The sequence below is a fragment of the Megalobrama amblycephala genome, linkage group LG5 (assembly GCF_018812025.1).
Source record: "Megalobrama amblycephala isolate DHTTF-2021 linkage group LG5, ASM1881202v1, whole genome shotgun sequence".
Taxonomy (NCBI): Eukaryota; Metazoa; Chordata; class Actinopteri; order Cypriniformes; family Xenocyprididae; genus Megalobrama; species Megalobrama amblycephala.
This window is the reverse complement of record NC_063048.1, coordinates 13237417-13253764: the sequence shown is the minus strand read 5'-3', so window position 1 is coordinate 13253764 and position 16348 is coordinate 13237417. Positions and strand designations below refer to the sequence as shown.

Here is a 16348-nt window from a genome sequence, read left to right as displayed (position 1 = left end):
AATTGTAGGAGGCGAATTAGTTTTCCCAGTACTTGTAAAGGATCCCTTAGAGCTCCCCTCTGTAGCCACTCGTACACCCTCCATCCCCTTTCCCCCAACCCTCCGCCCCCACCTCACCATTATTGAGACCACCAAAGAGTCCCTGTCCATGACCACTGAGGCGGGGGTACCTTGCTTGTCGGACCGAGGCAGCGATGATTGTGATGATGATGATGATGATGGTGATGGCTTGATGATATCTGGGTATGGCTCTGGGGAAGCATACGACTCTAACCTGCCCCCTACTGATGATGAAGATTTTTACACCACCTTCTCCTTGGTAACAGATAAGACCTTGTCATCGTCGGCCTTTGAAGGTGGCTACAAAGCTCACGCGCCTAAGTGGGGATCCAAGGACTTTAGACCTAACAAAGTCTCCGATTCTGGTAGGACTACTACCGCGTCTTTTTCCCCCAAGCTGAGCCGCTCCACAACCACGTCCACGCCACCCAAACTGCCCGCAGGCAAAATGAATAACAGGGAGCTAAAGCCCCAGCCCGACATAGTCTTGCTTCCATTGCCCACTTCCTATGAGGTAGACAACACAAAGCTGAAGAGCCCATTAATAACCTCCCCCATGTTCCGTAATGTACCCACAGCAATCCCCACGGAGCCGGGCATCAGGCGGGTTCCGGGGGCCTCCGAGGTGGTCCGTGAATCTAGCAGCACCACCGGAATGGTCGTCGGGATAGTTGCCGCTGCCGCTTTGTGCATCCTAATACTGCTGTACGCCATGTATAAGTACAGAAACAGGGACGAGGGATCCTACCAAGTGGACGAGACCAGGAATTACATAACCAACTCGGCGCAGAGCAATGGAGCAGTCATGAAGGACAAGCAGCAGAGCGCGAAAAGCGGCAACAAGAAACAGAAAAACAAGGACAAGGAGTATTACGTGTGAGTCCGAGCATCGCCCGTTGCTTTGACAGAACTTTGACAGACCTGTAGGGCGCTGCGCCGAGAGAGGGCGACAGGAGCCGGACCCCGGCGCTGTGCCAAGAAGGCGAACTCTGATGTGAACTGTACCATAAAGCACACTTACAACCGTAAGCACACCGCGAAGGTAAAATAGCAAACATTAGTGACCTTATTCCTCTATCTGGTCGGAGACGTTATCAGTGTAGAATATTCCACAGCTACATCATAATCCTAAGTGACTTTTAGAGGTATGTGAACCTTGGCGTAAATCTCGTTTTTCTTTTCTTTTGTAACTCTGTAAAAAGAGGAGAACGTTTCAAGCATGTAAGAGACACGTAGTGCTGACGTCCGTAACGAAAGTGGGACCCAAAAAATGTTGTTCACTTGAAAAAAAAAAAAAGGACTCCTGCCAACAAAATAAATAAATATATATATAATATATATATATATATATATAAATTCTATATATGAGAAAATTTGTATTGTTTATACATTACATGTGGTGTCTTATCATTTTTTGCTCTCTGCAAAAAGAAGAAAAACACAATGTAATAAATGAAACTGCTCAAGACTGGTCACCGAGGCTCTGACAGCACTGCACTGTTATGATTTCCAGCCGAAACTGATCATTTTAATTGTACAACCAAATGTAATATTGCAAATGTGTGAGTTACCAGAAAGACAGTGACGTTTCCTTGTCTCAGTAAAGCGACTGATTGTAGTGCATGCCATGCCATCCTTCGCTTTGAACACGTCCGCCCACCGGGCCGGTCCGATCATCAGATAGACCTCTCGTCCCTCGAAGCGACACGACAAGGGAACGTGTCGCAGATTGGAACTTTTTCAACCGTATGTATGTTGGTCCATTTGCTCTCGTCTCTTTTTTATACAGCTGTCTGGTGCAGACTGGCGCAGTGCTATGATACTGTTAACGGATGTCTATACGAAAATAAATCTAATGTGAAAAGTGTGAAAAAAAAAAACAAAAAAAAATTCTATCTGTTGTCACAGTCGACTGTGTCGAACCAGAAATTTGTTTACATATTTTATTACATGATAGCAGTTGTACTTTGTAGGTAGATGATGTACATACAAACCTAAGTTGTATTTTTTTTTAGTAATTCTATTGTACAGAGAGATCATTGATTTATTCAGTGTGTTTCATGCAGAAAAATCCGACACTGTCAACTCATGTGAAGGAAGAAAAAATATACGGTACACACACGTTTTTTGTAAGAACAAGCAGAGAATATTGTTAGATTAGAAGTCTAATCTTTCTCGCAGATGTTTCTAAGTCTAAGCATGGATATTTGACTACTTGAAGCTGTCGATGAAATACAAGACGCACTTCTTAATTGTACCAAGGTTTCCTTGTTATCGGTTGTTTTATTTATAGAAGAATCAAAGAAATATGTAATAAAGACAGACTAATATGGATACGGACATGCAGCTCAGATAATTTACGCCGTGTGTTTCTTACCTTAATGTCTTAATACGAGTGGCCTGGACTGCAGTAAGCCCTGTCGCATCGACGGACTTTTTGCCATTTTTCTTCTTATTCATGTATATTTTTGCCATTTATTTTTTTGCCCCCCCCCAAAAAAAAAAAAAATATATATATATATATATATATATATATATATATATATATATATATATATATATATATATATATATTTGTTTATCACTGTACCATAAATAAGATGTGAAAATGTGCCCATGTTATTTTTAATCTTCATTTTCTGTTCAACCTCACGTGCGCTTTTATTATTTTCATTTATGACATCATAGTCACGTAGCTTCGCTTCAGAAAATATTTGGCGATGGTCTATAATAAAACATTCCATGGAGGTTGATCATATATGGGTTGTTTTAATGTGCTCATATCTAAGCTCTGTTCAGTATGCGTGGTGATGCATATTTTTCTAGCATCCATCACGCTGGACTTTAATTTCCTGTTCTGTTAGGACCTTTTTAATGTGTTTAAGAAGAGACTTATTGTATTTCTTCACATGCTTTCAATGGATTAAATGCCTCGCTGTGTTCTTAGCGCGGAAAGGTGAGGTCGTCATTTGTTATAAAGAAGTTGAAAGACGACTGGCTTTCAGTAGACAGTCAGAGAGTAATATTGAATCAATATCCACCAGATCCTGTACAATATTTTCCTGTGAGACACAGATTTATAAAAGACTTACTCACAATGACCTGTTAACAGAACAAGAGCAGAGACCTTGAGTACAAAACGGCTAGCAGCATTTTCTTTTGGTTACCAGCGCAACACAAAGGTACAAATCGGAAGCTGTGACCTCTGCTGGGGTTTAATTGTCTCATTAGATATGGTAATTAAAGTATATCTGAAAGAAAATATAAAGAAAATTAGGAGGGCTTTCAATATGCTGCTGTTCGAGAACAAGTAGAACATTTTAAATCCTAATCAGGAACAATGGCACAGACTACAATAGATTTTAAGATTTGTTAAATATAACATCAAAACGTATTTTTAGTTTTGTTGGACCCATTCACTCTGACAGCCATTTGGAACAACAACATGACTAGAAATCATTCATTTTCAATAACAGTTGGCAATGTTCATGGGTTATAGTAACTGTTTTGACATGATTATAAGTGTGTCTAGATGCAGAGGTTTTTAGCGGCATGACAACTGAGTCATTGTCAACATAAAATAGCCTCTTATTTTTTACATTCAGTACATAAAAAGCTTTGACCTCTTATACAGGTCACCAATGAAATCAACCAGCAATAGGAAAAGTACAATAGAGTGACCTCCAGTTATAAAGACACTCTGAACAAGCATTAGATGAGTTTTTTTCCAGGTGCAAGGGAATATATAAAAAGCTGTTAGATAACACCCACACATCCTTGTGATTCCCAGGTGGTGAAAGTAGCAGTCAAAGAGGTTTGTTACAATTGCAACATGCTGCAAGAACTAGCAACAAGCTGATTTTTTTTTTTTTTTCTTCTTCGAATCCTCTTTTTTCAACTGATGGATAAATTCACCAACCACCACTGTTGTGTATTACTTTAGCAAAGAAACCCACATCTTTTTGCAAATTAAGTACAGCACAGATTTTGTGGTCAGATTTGTGCCATTATCTTATTTGCATAATTTACTTTTTTCTTAAATTCCCTTAGTTCCCCCCTGAGATTTTGATTTATTGAGCCTGGTCTCATTAGAAAAAACGTACCTGTGGGAACGTTTTCGCAGATCACAAAATACGTAACGATACGTACATATCAATGCTGTTTCAAAGTGAAATGTCCACTGAGTGGCGCTAAAAGCATGTTCATTTTTTTTGTCGGAACAGATAAACGTGATTATGGTTTGTTTTTATGGCGTTGTTTTTTATACGAATTACCGCAGTTCTGATTTGAAATTTATCCGGTGAGTGGCGCTAAAAGTGTAGTGCTCAAAATAACGTACCACCGACACTACACCTAAACCTACCCGATAGTGTTAACAAAGGCAAATGTGACATGAAAAGCATCCATAATCGTGCCGTTTTAGCTTGTTTGGATCTCTCATTTTTGACTAGTTTTTCCCCGAATTCGTACCCAAGGCTTCCTCGTCCTAAGTCCAACTTTGTATCAGTTGAGCTACCAAAGCAAGCTTGTTATGTCAGAAAAGCGAAACATGGAGCTGGTTAAAGTCCAAAATATATTCGTTTACTAATTGTGCACTTTAGTAAAAAATGTTTTGAAGTCAAAACATAATATTGTGCAAGGAGACGTAAAAACAAGTCATTATTAATCCATAATCTGACCCTGTAATGAAAACGATTAAAAGCGCTTTTACTGCCTCTAGTGTTCATTTCTGTTGGAAATTGCAGTGATGTACGTATTGGTACGTATTTCCCACAGGTACGTCTTTCCATGAGACCAGGTTGGATTTATTTAACTTTTTTGCATAAAATGTCTATACATCATAGATAGAAAGCAACGTCAGAATTCGCACTTCATGCTGTTTTTTATGTCTATGTCATGTTTTTATGTTGATGTTTTTATGTCCAGAAAGTTTCCATACTATATACGGGGAGTAACTGTAATAGATCTAACCGTACATTTAATGTAATTTTACAGTAAAATACCGTTAAATTTACAGTTTTTGCACTTGAAAAAGAACAAATACTTGTATAATTTACAGTAAATTGACATTTTCATAATTCCTTGCATGACACTTCACATTTGATGTATTTTCGTTGAAATAACTCTTTCTTCTTAGTTTTTGTCTAATCAGTTATGTAAATTAGGGTTTTATGTTACATCTAATGTTGTTAAATTAATGTTTTTTAATGTCATATATGTTACCATGATGGTGTTTAGTGTTTGTGTGCAGCGTGTATATATTAGTATTGTCCTTCTCAGCTTGTGGAAAAGCTGCGTGTGATGAGTTTTGATTTCTCATGTGACTCTCATCACCACTGTGTTATTAGTGGTTGTCAGTGTATTACAAAGGTTCAAAACAGATATTAGTTCTTCAATAGTATGGTAAATTAACATGATATCAGTGAATGAAATACAGTATTTTACTGTAAATTGAAGTTAAATCTGTAAAAAGTAAAATGTTGCTACCGTATTTTTTTATGGTAAATTTCTGGCAACCACAGCTGCTGTTTTTTTACTGTTAAATTACAGTGAAGATCAGGTCATCACTTCACATCTTGTTTGTCATTATTTATGTTTGTATATATTTTTGCATTTGCATCCAAACCTCAAAGGATCCATTAAATGATCCCACAGTCGTTCAATGTAAAACTGTAAGAATCCAAATGTCTTGCAGAAGGCCAATTATTTTGACCAGTCGAAAAAAGTTGACCAATTATTTTACTTAGCCCAGGTATATCTGAAATTCTCTTTAGCTTTGAGCCTCATTCTCAAAGACAGCACAGAAGTTGCACTGAATAAAAGTGGAGCGTGAAATGTACAATTTCGTAATGAACATCTTATTACATGGGTGGCTGGATTATTGAACCACACTGACTGAGGGAAACTCTTTTCTGGGAAAAGAGAAAGTTAATTAAAATTCTACAAAGGCTTAAAATTCAATAATCCCTCCACAACTTCCAGATAAGTTCTGTTGATTGGGACCATTCATCAAAACAGACCTATTCTCTGGTCGAAATTAGTCCCTCCTTTTCTGCAGGAAAGACATTTGATTAGGGATCTAATCTAAATGCCTATGCATTTTGCAGTTTAATCCGGTTGTCAATAAATATAAAGGAATTGTAATTAATGTACATGTTGTATCAGTGTAAAACCAAACGATGACACGAGATTTAATCAAATTTTGATCGATCACCTGAATGGAAACCGGAATAACAGAGCTATAAAACACATCATGATGGTGCTACATGTACATATAAGCTAACTGTCACAAAATAAATATCAACTACTGAATATTTGCCTCCTTATGATGAGATTGACAGGTTATGCAGGGGCGATCAATACCATCTGTATTGTGGCTTAATGTTGACACTTCCATGAGAAAATAAAATGACACTGGGTTTAATAATTATGTTCTTTCTTACTCCACAGGACTCACGAGAGTTTACATTGAGTTTTCTGTTAAATGTTGAGGATTACAGTGTTTATGTTGTGCAATTAATATGTGTATCAGTACTACTTCATAATCAGAAGTTGTTCTGTATATGCCTACAAATCTGGAATCATGAACAGCCCCTGCTGGTAGATGCTGTGACTACACCATTCTGCTGCCAAAAAACCACATCATTCTTCATTAAAAGAAGTATACATGTATTCTGGATCATTTTCCCTATCAAGGTTTGGAAACTTGTTTGTTCTTGTGATTCCATCTGCCAATGTTACTGTTGTTTCAGAGTGATTAGTCACATGAAATGTACAGTTCACAGACAATTGTGTCCAGAACTGAGAGCCCATGAGCAAAAAATGGCAGAATTCAACTCATCTCTGGAGGGTCATGTACCAGCTGAACAGCTACCAAGATCAGCGGGAATGCTAACAGATATCTTTTTATGAGTATTTTAGACCTCCTTGATGATACCCATAAAACATACTATATGCTGTCCCATCTGAGATGACATCCTGCACATAACAACAGTGCGGAAAACAACTGAAATTATGGGAACAAAAGCACTGTTCATCACTGTAATTGTAGATAGAGATGTTTGCATTACACAATAAGCCAAAACTCATATGCCTGGTGTCACAGACGAGGCTTTAAGGGTTAGTTCACCCAAAAATGAAATTTCTGTTATTAATTTCTCACCCTCATGTCGTTCTACACCCATAGGATCTTCGTTCATCTTCGGAACACAAATTAAGATATTTTTGATGAAATTCGAGGGTTTCTGAAGCACACATAGGCAGCAACCACTCATTGCAACTTTTGAGGTCCAGAAAGGTCATTAAAATAGTCAATGCGACTGCAGTGGTTCAACCTTAATGTTATGAAGCGACAACAATACTTTTTGTGTGCCAAAACAATAACGACAGTTTGAACTGTTGTCATGCGCAGTTGACGTAATGAACGTCGAACGCCAAACGCCGGCTCAGTATTGGCTGACTTCACAAAGGCCGGCCAATAAAGAAATGGCGTTCTGACGCAGAACACAGAAGCGCTGAACTGCATTCATTACATCAACTGTGTATGACAACAGTTGTTAAAGGTGCATGTGTTCAGTACATGGAAATGACATACAGTGAGTCTCAAACTCCATTGTTTCCTCCTTTTTATATAAATCTCATTTGTTTAAAAGACCTCCGAAGAACAGGCGAATCTCAACATAACACCGCCTGTTACGTAACAGTTGGGGTGTACGCCCCAATATTTGCATATGCCAGCCCATGTTCCCAACATTATGAAAGGCATTAGACAAGGGCAGCCAGTATTAACGTCTGGATCTGCACAGCTGAATCATCAGACTAGGTAAGCAAGCAAGAACAATAGCGAAAAATGGCAGATGGAGCAATAATAACTGACATGATCCATGATATCATGATATTTTTAGTGATATTTGTCAATTGTCTTTCTAAATGTTTCATTAGCATGTTGCTAATGTACTGTTAAATGTGGTTAAAGTTACCATTGTTTCTTACTGTATTCACTGAGACAAGAGAGCCGTCGCTATTTTAATTTTTAAACACTTGCAGTCTGTATAATTCATAAACAACTTCATTCTTTATAAATCTCTCTAACAGTGTAGCATTAGCCGTTAGCCACGGAGCACAGCCTCAAACTCATTCAAAATCAATGTTAACAATATAACAGTATACAATACTCACATAATCCGACGCATGCATGCCGCATGCATGACGAACACTTTGTAAAGATCCATTTGAGGGTTATATTAGCTGTGTAAACTTTGTTTATGCGCTGTTCAAGGCAAGCGCGAGCTCTGTGGGCGTGGAGCACGATAATTAAAGGGCCAGTAGCCCTGAATCGGCTCATTTATAATGATGCCCCAAAATAGGCAGTTAAAAAAATTTATTAAAAAAAATCTATGGGCTATTTTGAGCTGAAACTTCACAGACACATTCAGGGCACACCTTAGACTTATATTACATCTTTTTTTTAAAAGTTCTAGGACACCTTTAAATAAAGTCGTTATTTTTGTTTTGTTTTTGCGTACAAAAAGAACAAAGGTCTTGTGGGTATGGAACAACATGAGGGTGAGACCTTAATGACAGGAATTTCATTTTTGGGTGAACTATCCCTTTAAGCCTAGTCCCAGACTGAAATGCATGTTTGAGCTGTCTTAATTGAAAGCAAATGTGTCAGTGCCATTGTTTTGACTCAGGATGCACACCAGTAATGTTTCTTTCTTCTTTTTTAAGGCACTTTTTTAAAAGCTACTTAAATGCCATAATTGAAGGCCTAGTCTAAGCCTCGTCTGTGAAACCAGGCTACAATGTTGCCATTTACAAAATCTAATAATGGATTTACGGTAAGTCCATTCATTACCAGGAAAAAAGAAGGGGGGAAAAAAAGAAAAAACATGGTCCAGAGCAATGGTGCATTTACAAACAGTCTATTTTCACTGTTTAGGTATCTACCTATTGTCCCTCAAATGAATAAGGATCATCAAAACCATGCCATTCTAAAACTGTATCAGGAACCTGATCCATAGAGAGAAAAGAGAGAGAGAGAGAGTGTGGTAAAAGCCTTGATTCATTATTAATCTAAGCTGCAGAGCACTGGAGATCAGCCACTGCTTTACAGGAATACTAACACACCAGTCTGGGACATTGCTGTGTCAGACTGAGGAGGATATATATTTGTGCAAAATATGCATCATTGCCATCAAAGGATTAGAGTCTATGTAAGCTGCATATTCAAGCACACAGAGCAAATCACAAGAATGATTTTCTCTCTGATTTTTGTTTTCTTTTCCTTTTTTTACTTCTTTTGTGTGTGTGCATGTGTAAGAAAGTGTAAATGTAAAAAGAGATGATTAAAACTGTTGGGTATAGTTTTCAGCGGTTTAGATTATATATGAAATATTTAAAGGGATAGTTCACCCAAAAATGAAAATTCTGTCATCATTTACTCACCTTCAAGTTGTTCCAAACCTGTATGAATTTCTTTGTTCTGCTGAACACAAAAGAAGACATTTTAAGGAATGTCAGAAACCAAACAGGACCAACTCTTTGTATACACAGTCAAATGTTCTTGATTCCATTAAAGCACAAATCACGGAGAACATCAGGTTTTACTCAGGTTTCTGGAGTTCATGAAGCTTGAGTGCTGCTGTCATTGAACACACATTTTGACATTAATTTTAACTTTTCAATCCAACTTTTCACTGAAATTATGCTAGAAATATAATTTGAAAGTGGGAGGAAATGTGTCATAAAATCCAAAATAGACGCTTTTTTCTAGTGCTTCTTTAGTCATGTTCATATCACAAATATCAAGTGTGCAGATTTTGGCAATTTATTGTGAGTAATTTCACAAAGCACAGTCATGCAAAATACAAGTTTCATAGTGCTCCCAGTGTTTTCTGTTACTGAATGCACAGCGCCCTCTAGAGATATCGTGAGGTGTGTGTGTATTTGTGTGGGCTGTGCATATGTGAGATCGCTGGGGTTTTGCAGGGGGGTGATTCTGAGCTGCAGGAGAGAACTGCCTGTGCTGGTCGGCGTGACACAGACAGCATGACGTACCAATGCTGTATTGTCCGAAGACAATGCCACAGTTCTCCCAAACATTCCCTTGCACCAAGTAAGTGGAGCAAAATGTCGGTCACTGAACAGTATGGTTCTTGTAAAGACTTCCTCTCTTTTGTTGCGAAAGAAAAAGAAAAAAGGGAAAGACTTTGTAGAGTTGGAAAGCTACCATAATGTGATCAAGACTACTTCATGGCCTTCAGTTCCATTCTAATATATTTGTAACTTGTTTTAACATATAACTTACGTAATTGTACCTAAATGGGTGCTTACATATTGATTGGTTGCTGCAAACTGCTGGGATTTTGGGAAGGTATGGGATTGGAACACATTCACCAAATTAGGATAATGTGCATGAAATATGTATTTTTTTAATTATTATTATTATTACTGTGAATATTGAAAGGGATTGTGTCAAAGGTAAATGTTTAGTCCCCCAAAAAATAAATAAAATTGTGTCATGTCGTTCCAAACCTCTATGACTTGACTTGGTTGAAGAAACAACATTGGACCCAATTGACTTTCAAAGTATGGACAAATGAAAGATAAATGTGACAGAATATTTTGTGTGAACTATGCATTTAAAATATTACAATAGCTGCTGGCATGGATCCACAATCCACATCCCATCAAATGCATTCCATACTTTTCCTCCAACCTAATTAGAGGGATAAAAATCAATATAAAGTTGATGACAGATAAGAAAACAACAAAACTTGAATATGAATCTGGATCAGACATAAATCAGAACTGAATGAGATTAGTATTGACATTCCACATTTGCCGAGCATTTTACACAAAGTGTCTTTGGAAAGAAAAAAAAAACTGAGGAAACAAACTCTTAACAGATTTAACATTTAACTGAACTTACAGAGCATGAAGGTGCATACTAGGTTTAATGGTCCTTGCCTGAAAACCTGAAGATTTTCATTGCTAATGTTAGTCGATGAGTGGGGGAAAACAGGGAACTGCATAAAAGAATTCATGAAATAATCTGTAAGGAACTGTTTTTGTTTAAAATCTCAAGGGATGCTTTTAGAATTTAGCAGTTTAATTCAGAAAATAAGAAGAGACTATATGCAGTGTTAAGGGGTAGTTTTCATGCTTGAACATTCAAAAAAATATTATTTTTTCACGTTTTACGTTGTTTCAGCACCTCTCTACCCAGTCTTCGGAACACAAATTAAGATATTTTTTGATGAAATCCGATGGCTCAGTGAAGCCTGCATAGACAGCAATGGTACTTCCTCGCTCAAGATCCATAAAGGTATTAAAAACATATTTTAATCAGTTCATGTGAGTACAGTGGTTCAATATTAATATTATAAAGGCACAAGAATATTTTTTGTGAGCCAAAGAAAAAAAAAATTATGACTTTTTAACAATATCTAGTGATGGCCGATTTCAAAACACTGCTTCAGAGCGTTATGAATCTTTTGTGTCGATTCAGTGATTCAGATCAAGTGTGAAACCGCCAAACTGCTCAAATCACATGAGTTTGGCACTCCGATCCACTGATTCGATTCGTAAAGCTCCGAAGCTTCAAGAAGCAGTGGTATAAAATCGGCCATCACTAGATATTGTTAAAAAGTCGTTATTTTGATTATTTTGGCTCACAAAAAATATTCTCGTCGCTTTATAATATTAACATTGAACCACTGTAGTCACATGAACTGATTTAAATATGTTTTTAGTACCTTTAAGGATCTTGAGAGAGGAAGTACCATTGCTATCTATGTAGGCCTCACTGAGCCATCGGATTTTATCAAAAATATCTTAATTTGTGTTCTTACGGGTGTAGAACGACATGAGGGTGAGTAATAAATGATATTATTTTCATTTTTGGGTGAACTAACCCTTTAACATTAACATTAATTAAATTAACAGGAACTAACAATGACCAATATTTCTACAGCATTTACTAATCTTAGTTAAAAATGCATCTGGGAAATGCTAACGTTAGCCTGCTGGCATTGAAAACATACGAGCACCCGTCCTTCCTGCAAATCGCCGTCCAAAGCCATGCCTCCTCAGGGATGCGCGCGCGCGCACACACACACACACACACACACACACACACATCTGCTCTCGGCAAAGCGTCACAAGAGACGGCGTTAAACTACCTCATGTCTCAACGCACAAAACATTACAAAAGTAATGAACGTAAATAACTTTGTACTTGACTGCTGCAGATTCATTTCAGTGTCGATACTGTTGATATGGAAACACATAATTCCGAGTCGGAGGACGTGAACAGCTCCAGATAAACTCTGCATGAAACGCGCTAATGACGTATGATATCTGCGTGAACAGGGTGCGCAAGGGTATGTAAAAACATACGTTGACAGGCAGGTAGGACATTGTATTATTTAATTTGGACCAAATATAATAATTGGTTGAACATTTTATGGTCCTACGCCTTCCACGGACAATATATATGTATAATACATTTAGACCGTTGCATCAGGGTATGAGGAGACTTTCAACCAGTAGGCTATAACAAAAAAAATGTTTATGTAGAGAATCAACTTTAATATTAATTTCAGCATTTATTATTATTATTTTAAAGTTGCAGTATGTAATATTGACAGCTAGTGGTTGAAACTGGTACTGCAGTCCAAATTCAAAGTATTGTAGAGATTATTGGAGAGAGTTGTTTCCCCCACCCCCTCAGACTCGATGCTCACGCCGCTTTCCAGATTGAGGACACACGAAAGCGAGGAGACTTACACATATGTAAGTTGATGAGTTGATCTGTTTTATTATGCTCTCGTTCATAGAGATTATTAGATGGGTGGAATCTGCGATCTCTGGCAGAGTTCGTTTGTTGGCTTCCGTGGCTTTAAATGAAGCCCCTCTTTCCGAAAAGCGCAACGTGCTCTGATTGGTCGGCTGGATGTGTCGGCAGTGTGTTGTGATTGGTCAACCACTTTGAGCATGTTTCGGAAATGTCATGCCCCTTACCATAACTGTGAGCTTCAACACACTACTATCCCAACTCAACCAGGCCTTGCCCCCTTTTTTTATTTCTTTAGATTATGCCTTGTGTGTGAATTCTTTAGATGAGGAATATTGTGACATTTACGTTCCTGGAAGAAAACTTTAATCAAGGCATTTCAGGGAGATCAGAAACAGTCCTTACCAGTGTTGGGGGTAATGCATTACAAGTAACTTCAGTTAAAGGGTTAGTCCACTTTTAAACAAACTTTTCCTGATAATTTACTCACCCTCATGTCATCCAAGATGTCCATGTCTTTCTTTCTTCAGTCAAAAATGAAATTAAAGTTTTTGATAAAAACATTCCAGGATTTTTCTCCTTATAGTAGACTTCAATGGGCACCAAACAGTTGAAGGTCAAAATTAGTAAATTGTTATATACTATTGAACTAGCATATTGCATATAAAAATAAGTTCAAACTTTGCCCTGTAGAGGGCAGTATTACGCTTAGCAGTGTCTACACTGCTAGAATTCTAATAGAGGAGAAGAAGAAGAGAGCTAGTTCAAGATGAGCATTTAAGGTTAAAACTTATATAATTTTCAATTTTTTTCAGAAAATGAGTGATGGTTTCACTAGATAAGACCCTTGTTTCTCATCTGGGATCGTGTAGAACAATTTGAAGCTGCAGTGAAACTAATTTTGACCTTCAACTGTTTGGTTCCCATTGAAGTCTTCTATAAAGAGAAAAATCCTAGAATGTTTTCATCAAAAACTTTAATTTCTTTTCGACTGAAGAAAGAAAGACATGGACATCTTGGATGACATGGGGGTGAGTAAATTTTCAGGAAAAGTTTATTTAAAAGTGGACTAAACTTTTAAGTAATCAGATTACTTTTTCAAGTAACTAGTAAAGAAAATTATTACTTTTTTCAAATTACAACAAAATATCTAAAGCCGGGGACACACTTAACGACTAGCTGAAACATTAGACTGAGCTCAGCACAAAAAGACTGTTTCCATCGACTGAAGCAGATTTAAATACTTGCATGGAATTTAAGCACCGACTGAACGCAAGTGGCTCTGACTCGGCACGTCTGGGCATGATCAGTCATAAGTATCAAATTACATTCATAATCGGCCTTACAATCGTTAAGTGTATCCCTGGCTTAAGTTACTTTTCCAAATAAGTAAAGCAAGTTACTTTCTTTGCATTTATTGACTGGCAGCTCTCCTGTCCCCATGTTGAGAGAAATAAAGTGTAGAGGTGTTTTGCGTGATGTGTGAACATGATGGTTATTGTAGTTCTAGACTGAATGTGAACATGCATTTATTCATCTCACTTACACAAAAACATTCAGTATTCCTCAAAATGAACAAAAAGAAATGCAATCTCAGAATTTTATGCAAACCTGTAATAATTAACTATATTAAATTTACACAACTATACTTCATGTATTTAATCTTACTTTATTAACCAATGTCTTTGCTGCTGACCTTCAATGATCTAATTCAACCAATATTAACTAATATAATATTAACTAAAATTACTTAAGATTAGATTTAGAAATAAGAATGGTGAACTTTCTTCTCCTGTATCCTATTCTTCTTCAATCCAGAATGTCAGCACAGTTGAAAGGTTTGTTTGAACAGCGCCCTCTACTGTACAGGTGTAAATATGAATTTCCTTCAGCCTGAGGTTTTTCATTTCACTTTTGGTGTGAAAGGGCCTGAACATTTGCCAAAAATAGAACTTTGTTCGATGTTATTAAAAACAAACAAACAAACAGCCCAGCCCAGGTGAGAAAAGGTAACACAAAAGTAATGTATCGCATTACTTTTCATAAAAAGTAACTAACGCAATTAGTTACTTTTTTAGGGAGTAACACAATATAGTAATGCATTACTTTTAAAAGTAACTTTTCCCAACAGTGGTCCTTACTGATATAGAGAATAACTCCTTTTGGAGTGGGATTTGTGCTTTGTAACTTTACAGACCTTTTTATTATTGCACACTAAAGAAAGTTGAAAATGTAAAAAAGCACAATAGGTCCTCTTTAAGTACACATAAAATGCTTTGACATGAAAGTTCAGCATATAATGCTCCATCATGTGGAGAGAAAATCTAAGCGTAAACAGCTAAAGCCTAATCCTGCTAACTTTGTTGGCTTCAGCAAGAGGGACGAATAAAGAAATATTTCATACATCAGTAATGGACAATGGAGACAAAATGAGAGTGATGAGAGAAAAAGCGTGGAGGAGAGGAATCTAGTCAGAAAAACAAGCACATTTAAGTTGATTTGACAAGAGCATCAGGCTGGCCAACATAAATATTAGGTTTCCGTAACCGAGCTTTTGCCGCAAACAAGGAGGAGTTTGGTCTATGTTACTATGGAGGTGTACCGGCAAAACAAAATAACATTTGAAAATGTGTGAATAACTGTTTTCCCTCCTCTTATCGTGAAAAACAAGAGATGCTTTCGTGGAGACGTACTGTGAACAAACGACTGGAAATACAGACTCCATCCCGGGGCGGCTGTCAGAACGTTGAAATGTTTTGTCAGAGTAATGAGCTGTGTTGGTCTCACTCCTGCAATAAACTCAGCTTAACCAAAAGAAAAATCCACCTGAGATCCTTCATTCTGGAAAAGCTACTGCAGTCTGCAGTAAATCTTTTAAGAACAGCATCATAATTAGCTGTGCGTGTTCATGATGTGAGAATGTAAGGTGACTCAGTTGCTTTAGATGTTCCCAACACAACATATTATTGAAAATGTGGCATGTATTTCATTGCATATTGTAAATCTGCTTGGGTAATTTCCGTGTCAACTGAACCGGCAGGGCTTTTCCCCCTCTAGCATAAAATCATGGGTGTAAGAGAACTCTCTATAAAAATCTAATTTACTAGATAACGCATTAAAGAGAAAAAAATTAAATCGTCAACTCAAACAGATATGTCTGAGGAACGTTTTGGCCTCAGTTGAATGATTTACTTGCTGTAGTATATTTCAGTCTAACACCTGTTTCTGACAGCCTAACTATTCTTGTAAACACTGGATATCTTTCATTTAAGTGGAGTGAAGTTCATTTTGCTAAACAGAGGTGGAATCTGTTTGGCCTCATGAAAGATTATTCATCTTGCACCTCAGAAACCATCCCTGCTAAATATAGTTTAGTCTAAGCTCAGCTTCGGAGATGGAATAGCTGTCAAGTTTGGGCATGAATCTGGATTATTTAATGAGTCCATAAATTAAATTTAATAGCAACACAACCAAGTCATCAAAGAGCTT

At 37.3% G+C, this 16348-nt stretch overlaps 1 protein-coding gene across 1 annotated transcript in view; it reads left to right on the top strand.

Moving 5' to 3' along the window:
* nrxn3a (neurexin 3a) overlaps window positions 1–2541 on the top strand; it is a 376344-nt gene extending 373803 nt beyond the window's left edge. Inside the window, 1 exon segment of the mRNA XM_048190779.1 lies at window positions 9–2541. Coding sequence (XP_048046736.1) covers window positions 9–940 — 932 coding nt within the window. The 3' untranslated portion in view covers window positions 941–2541.
* Window positions 2542–16348: the final 13807 nt, after the last annotated feature.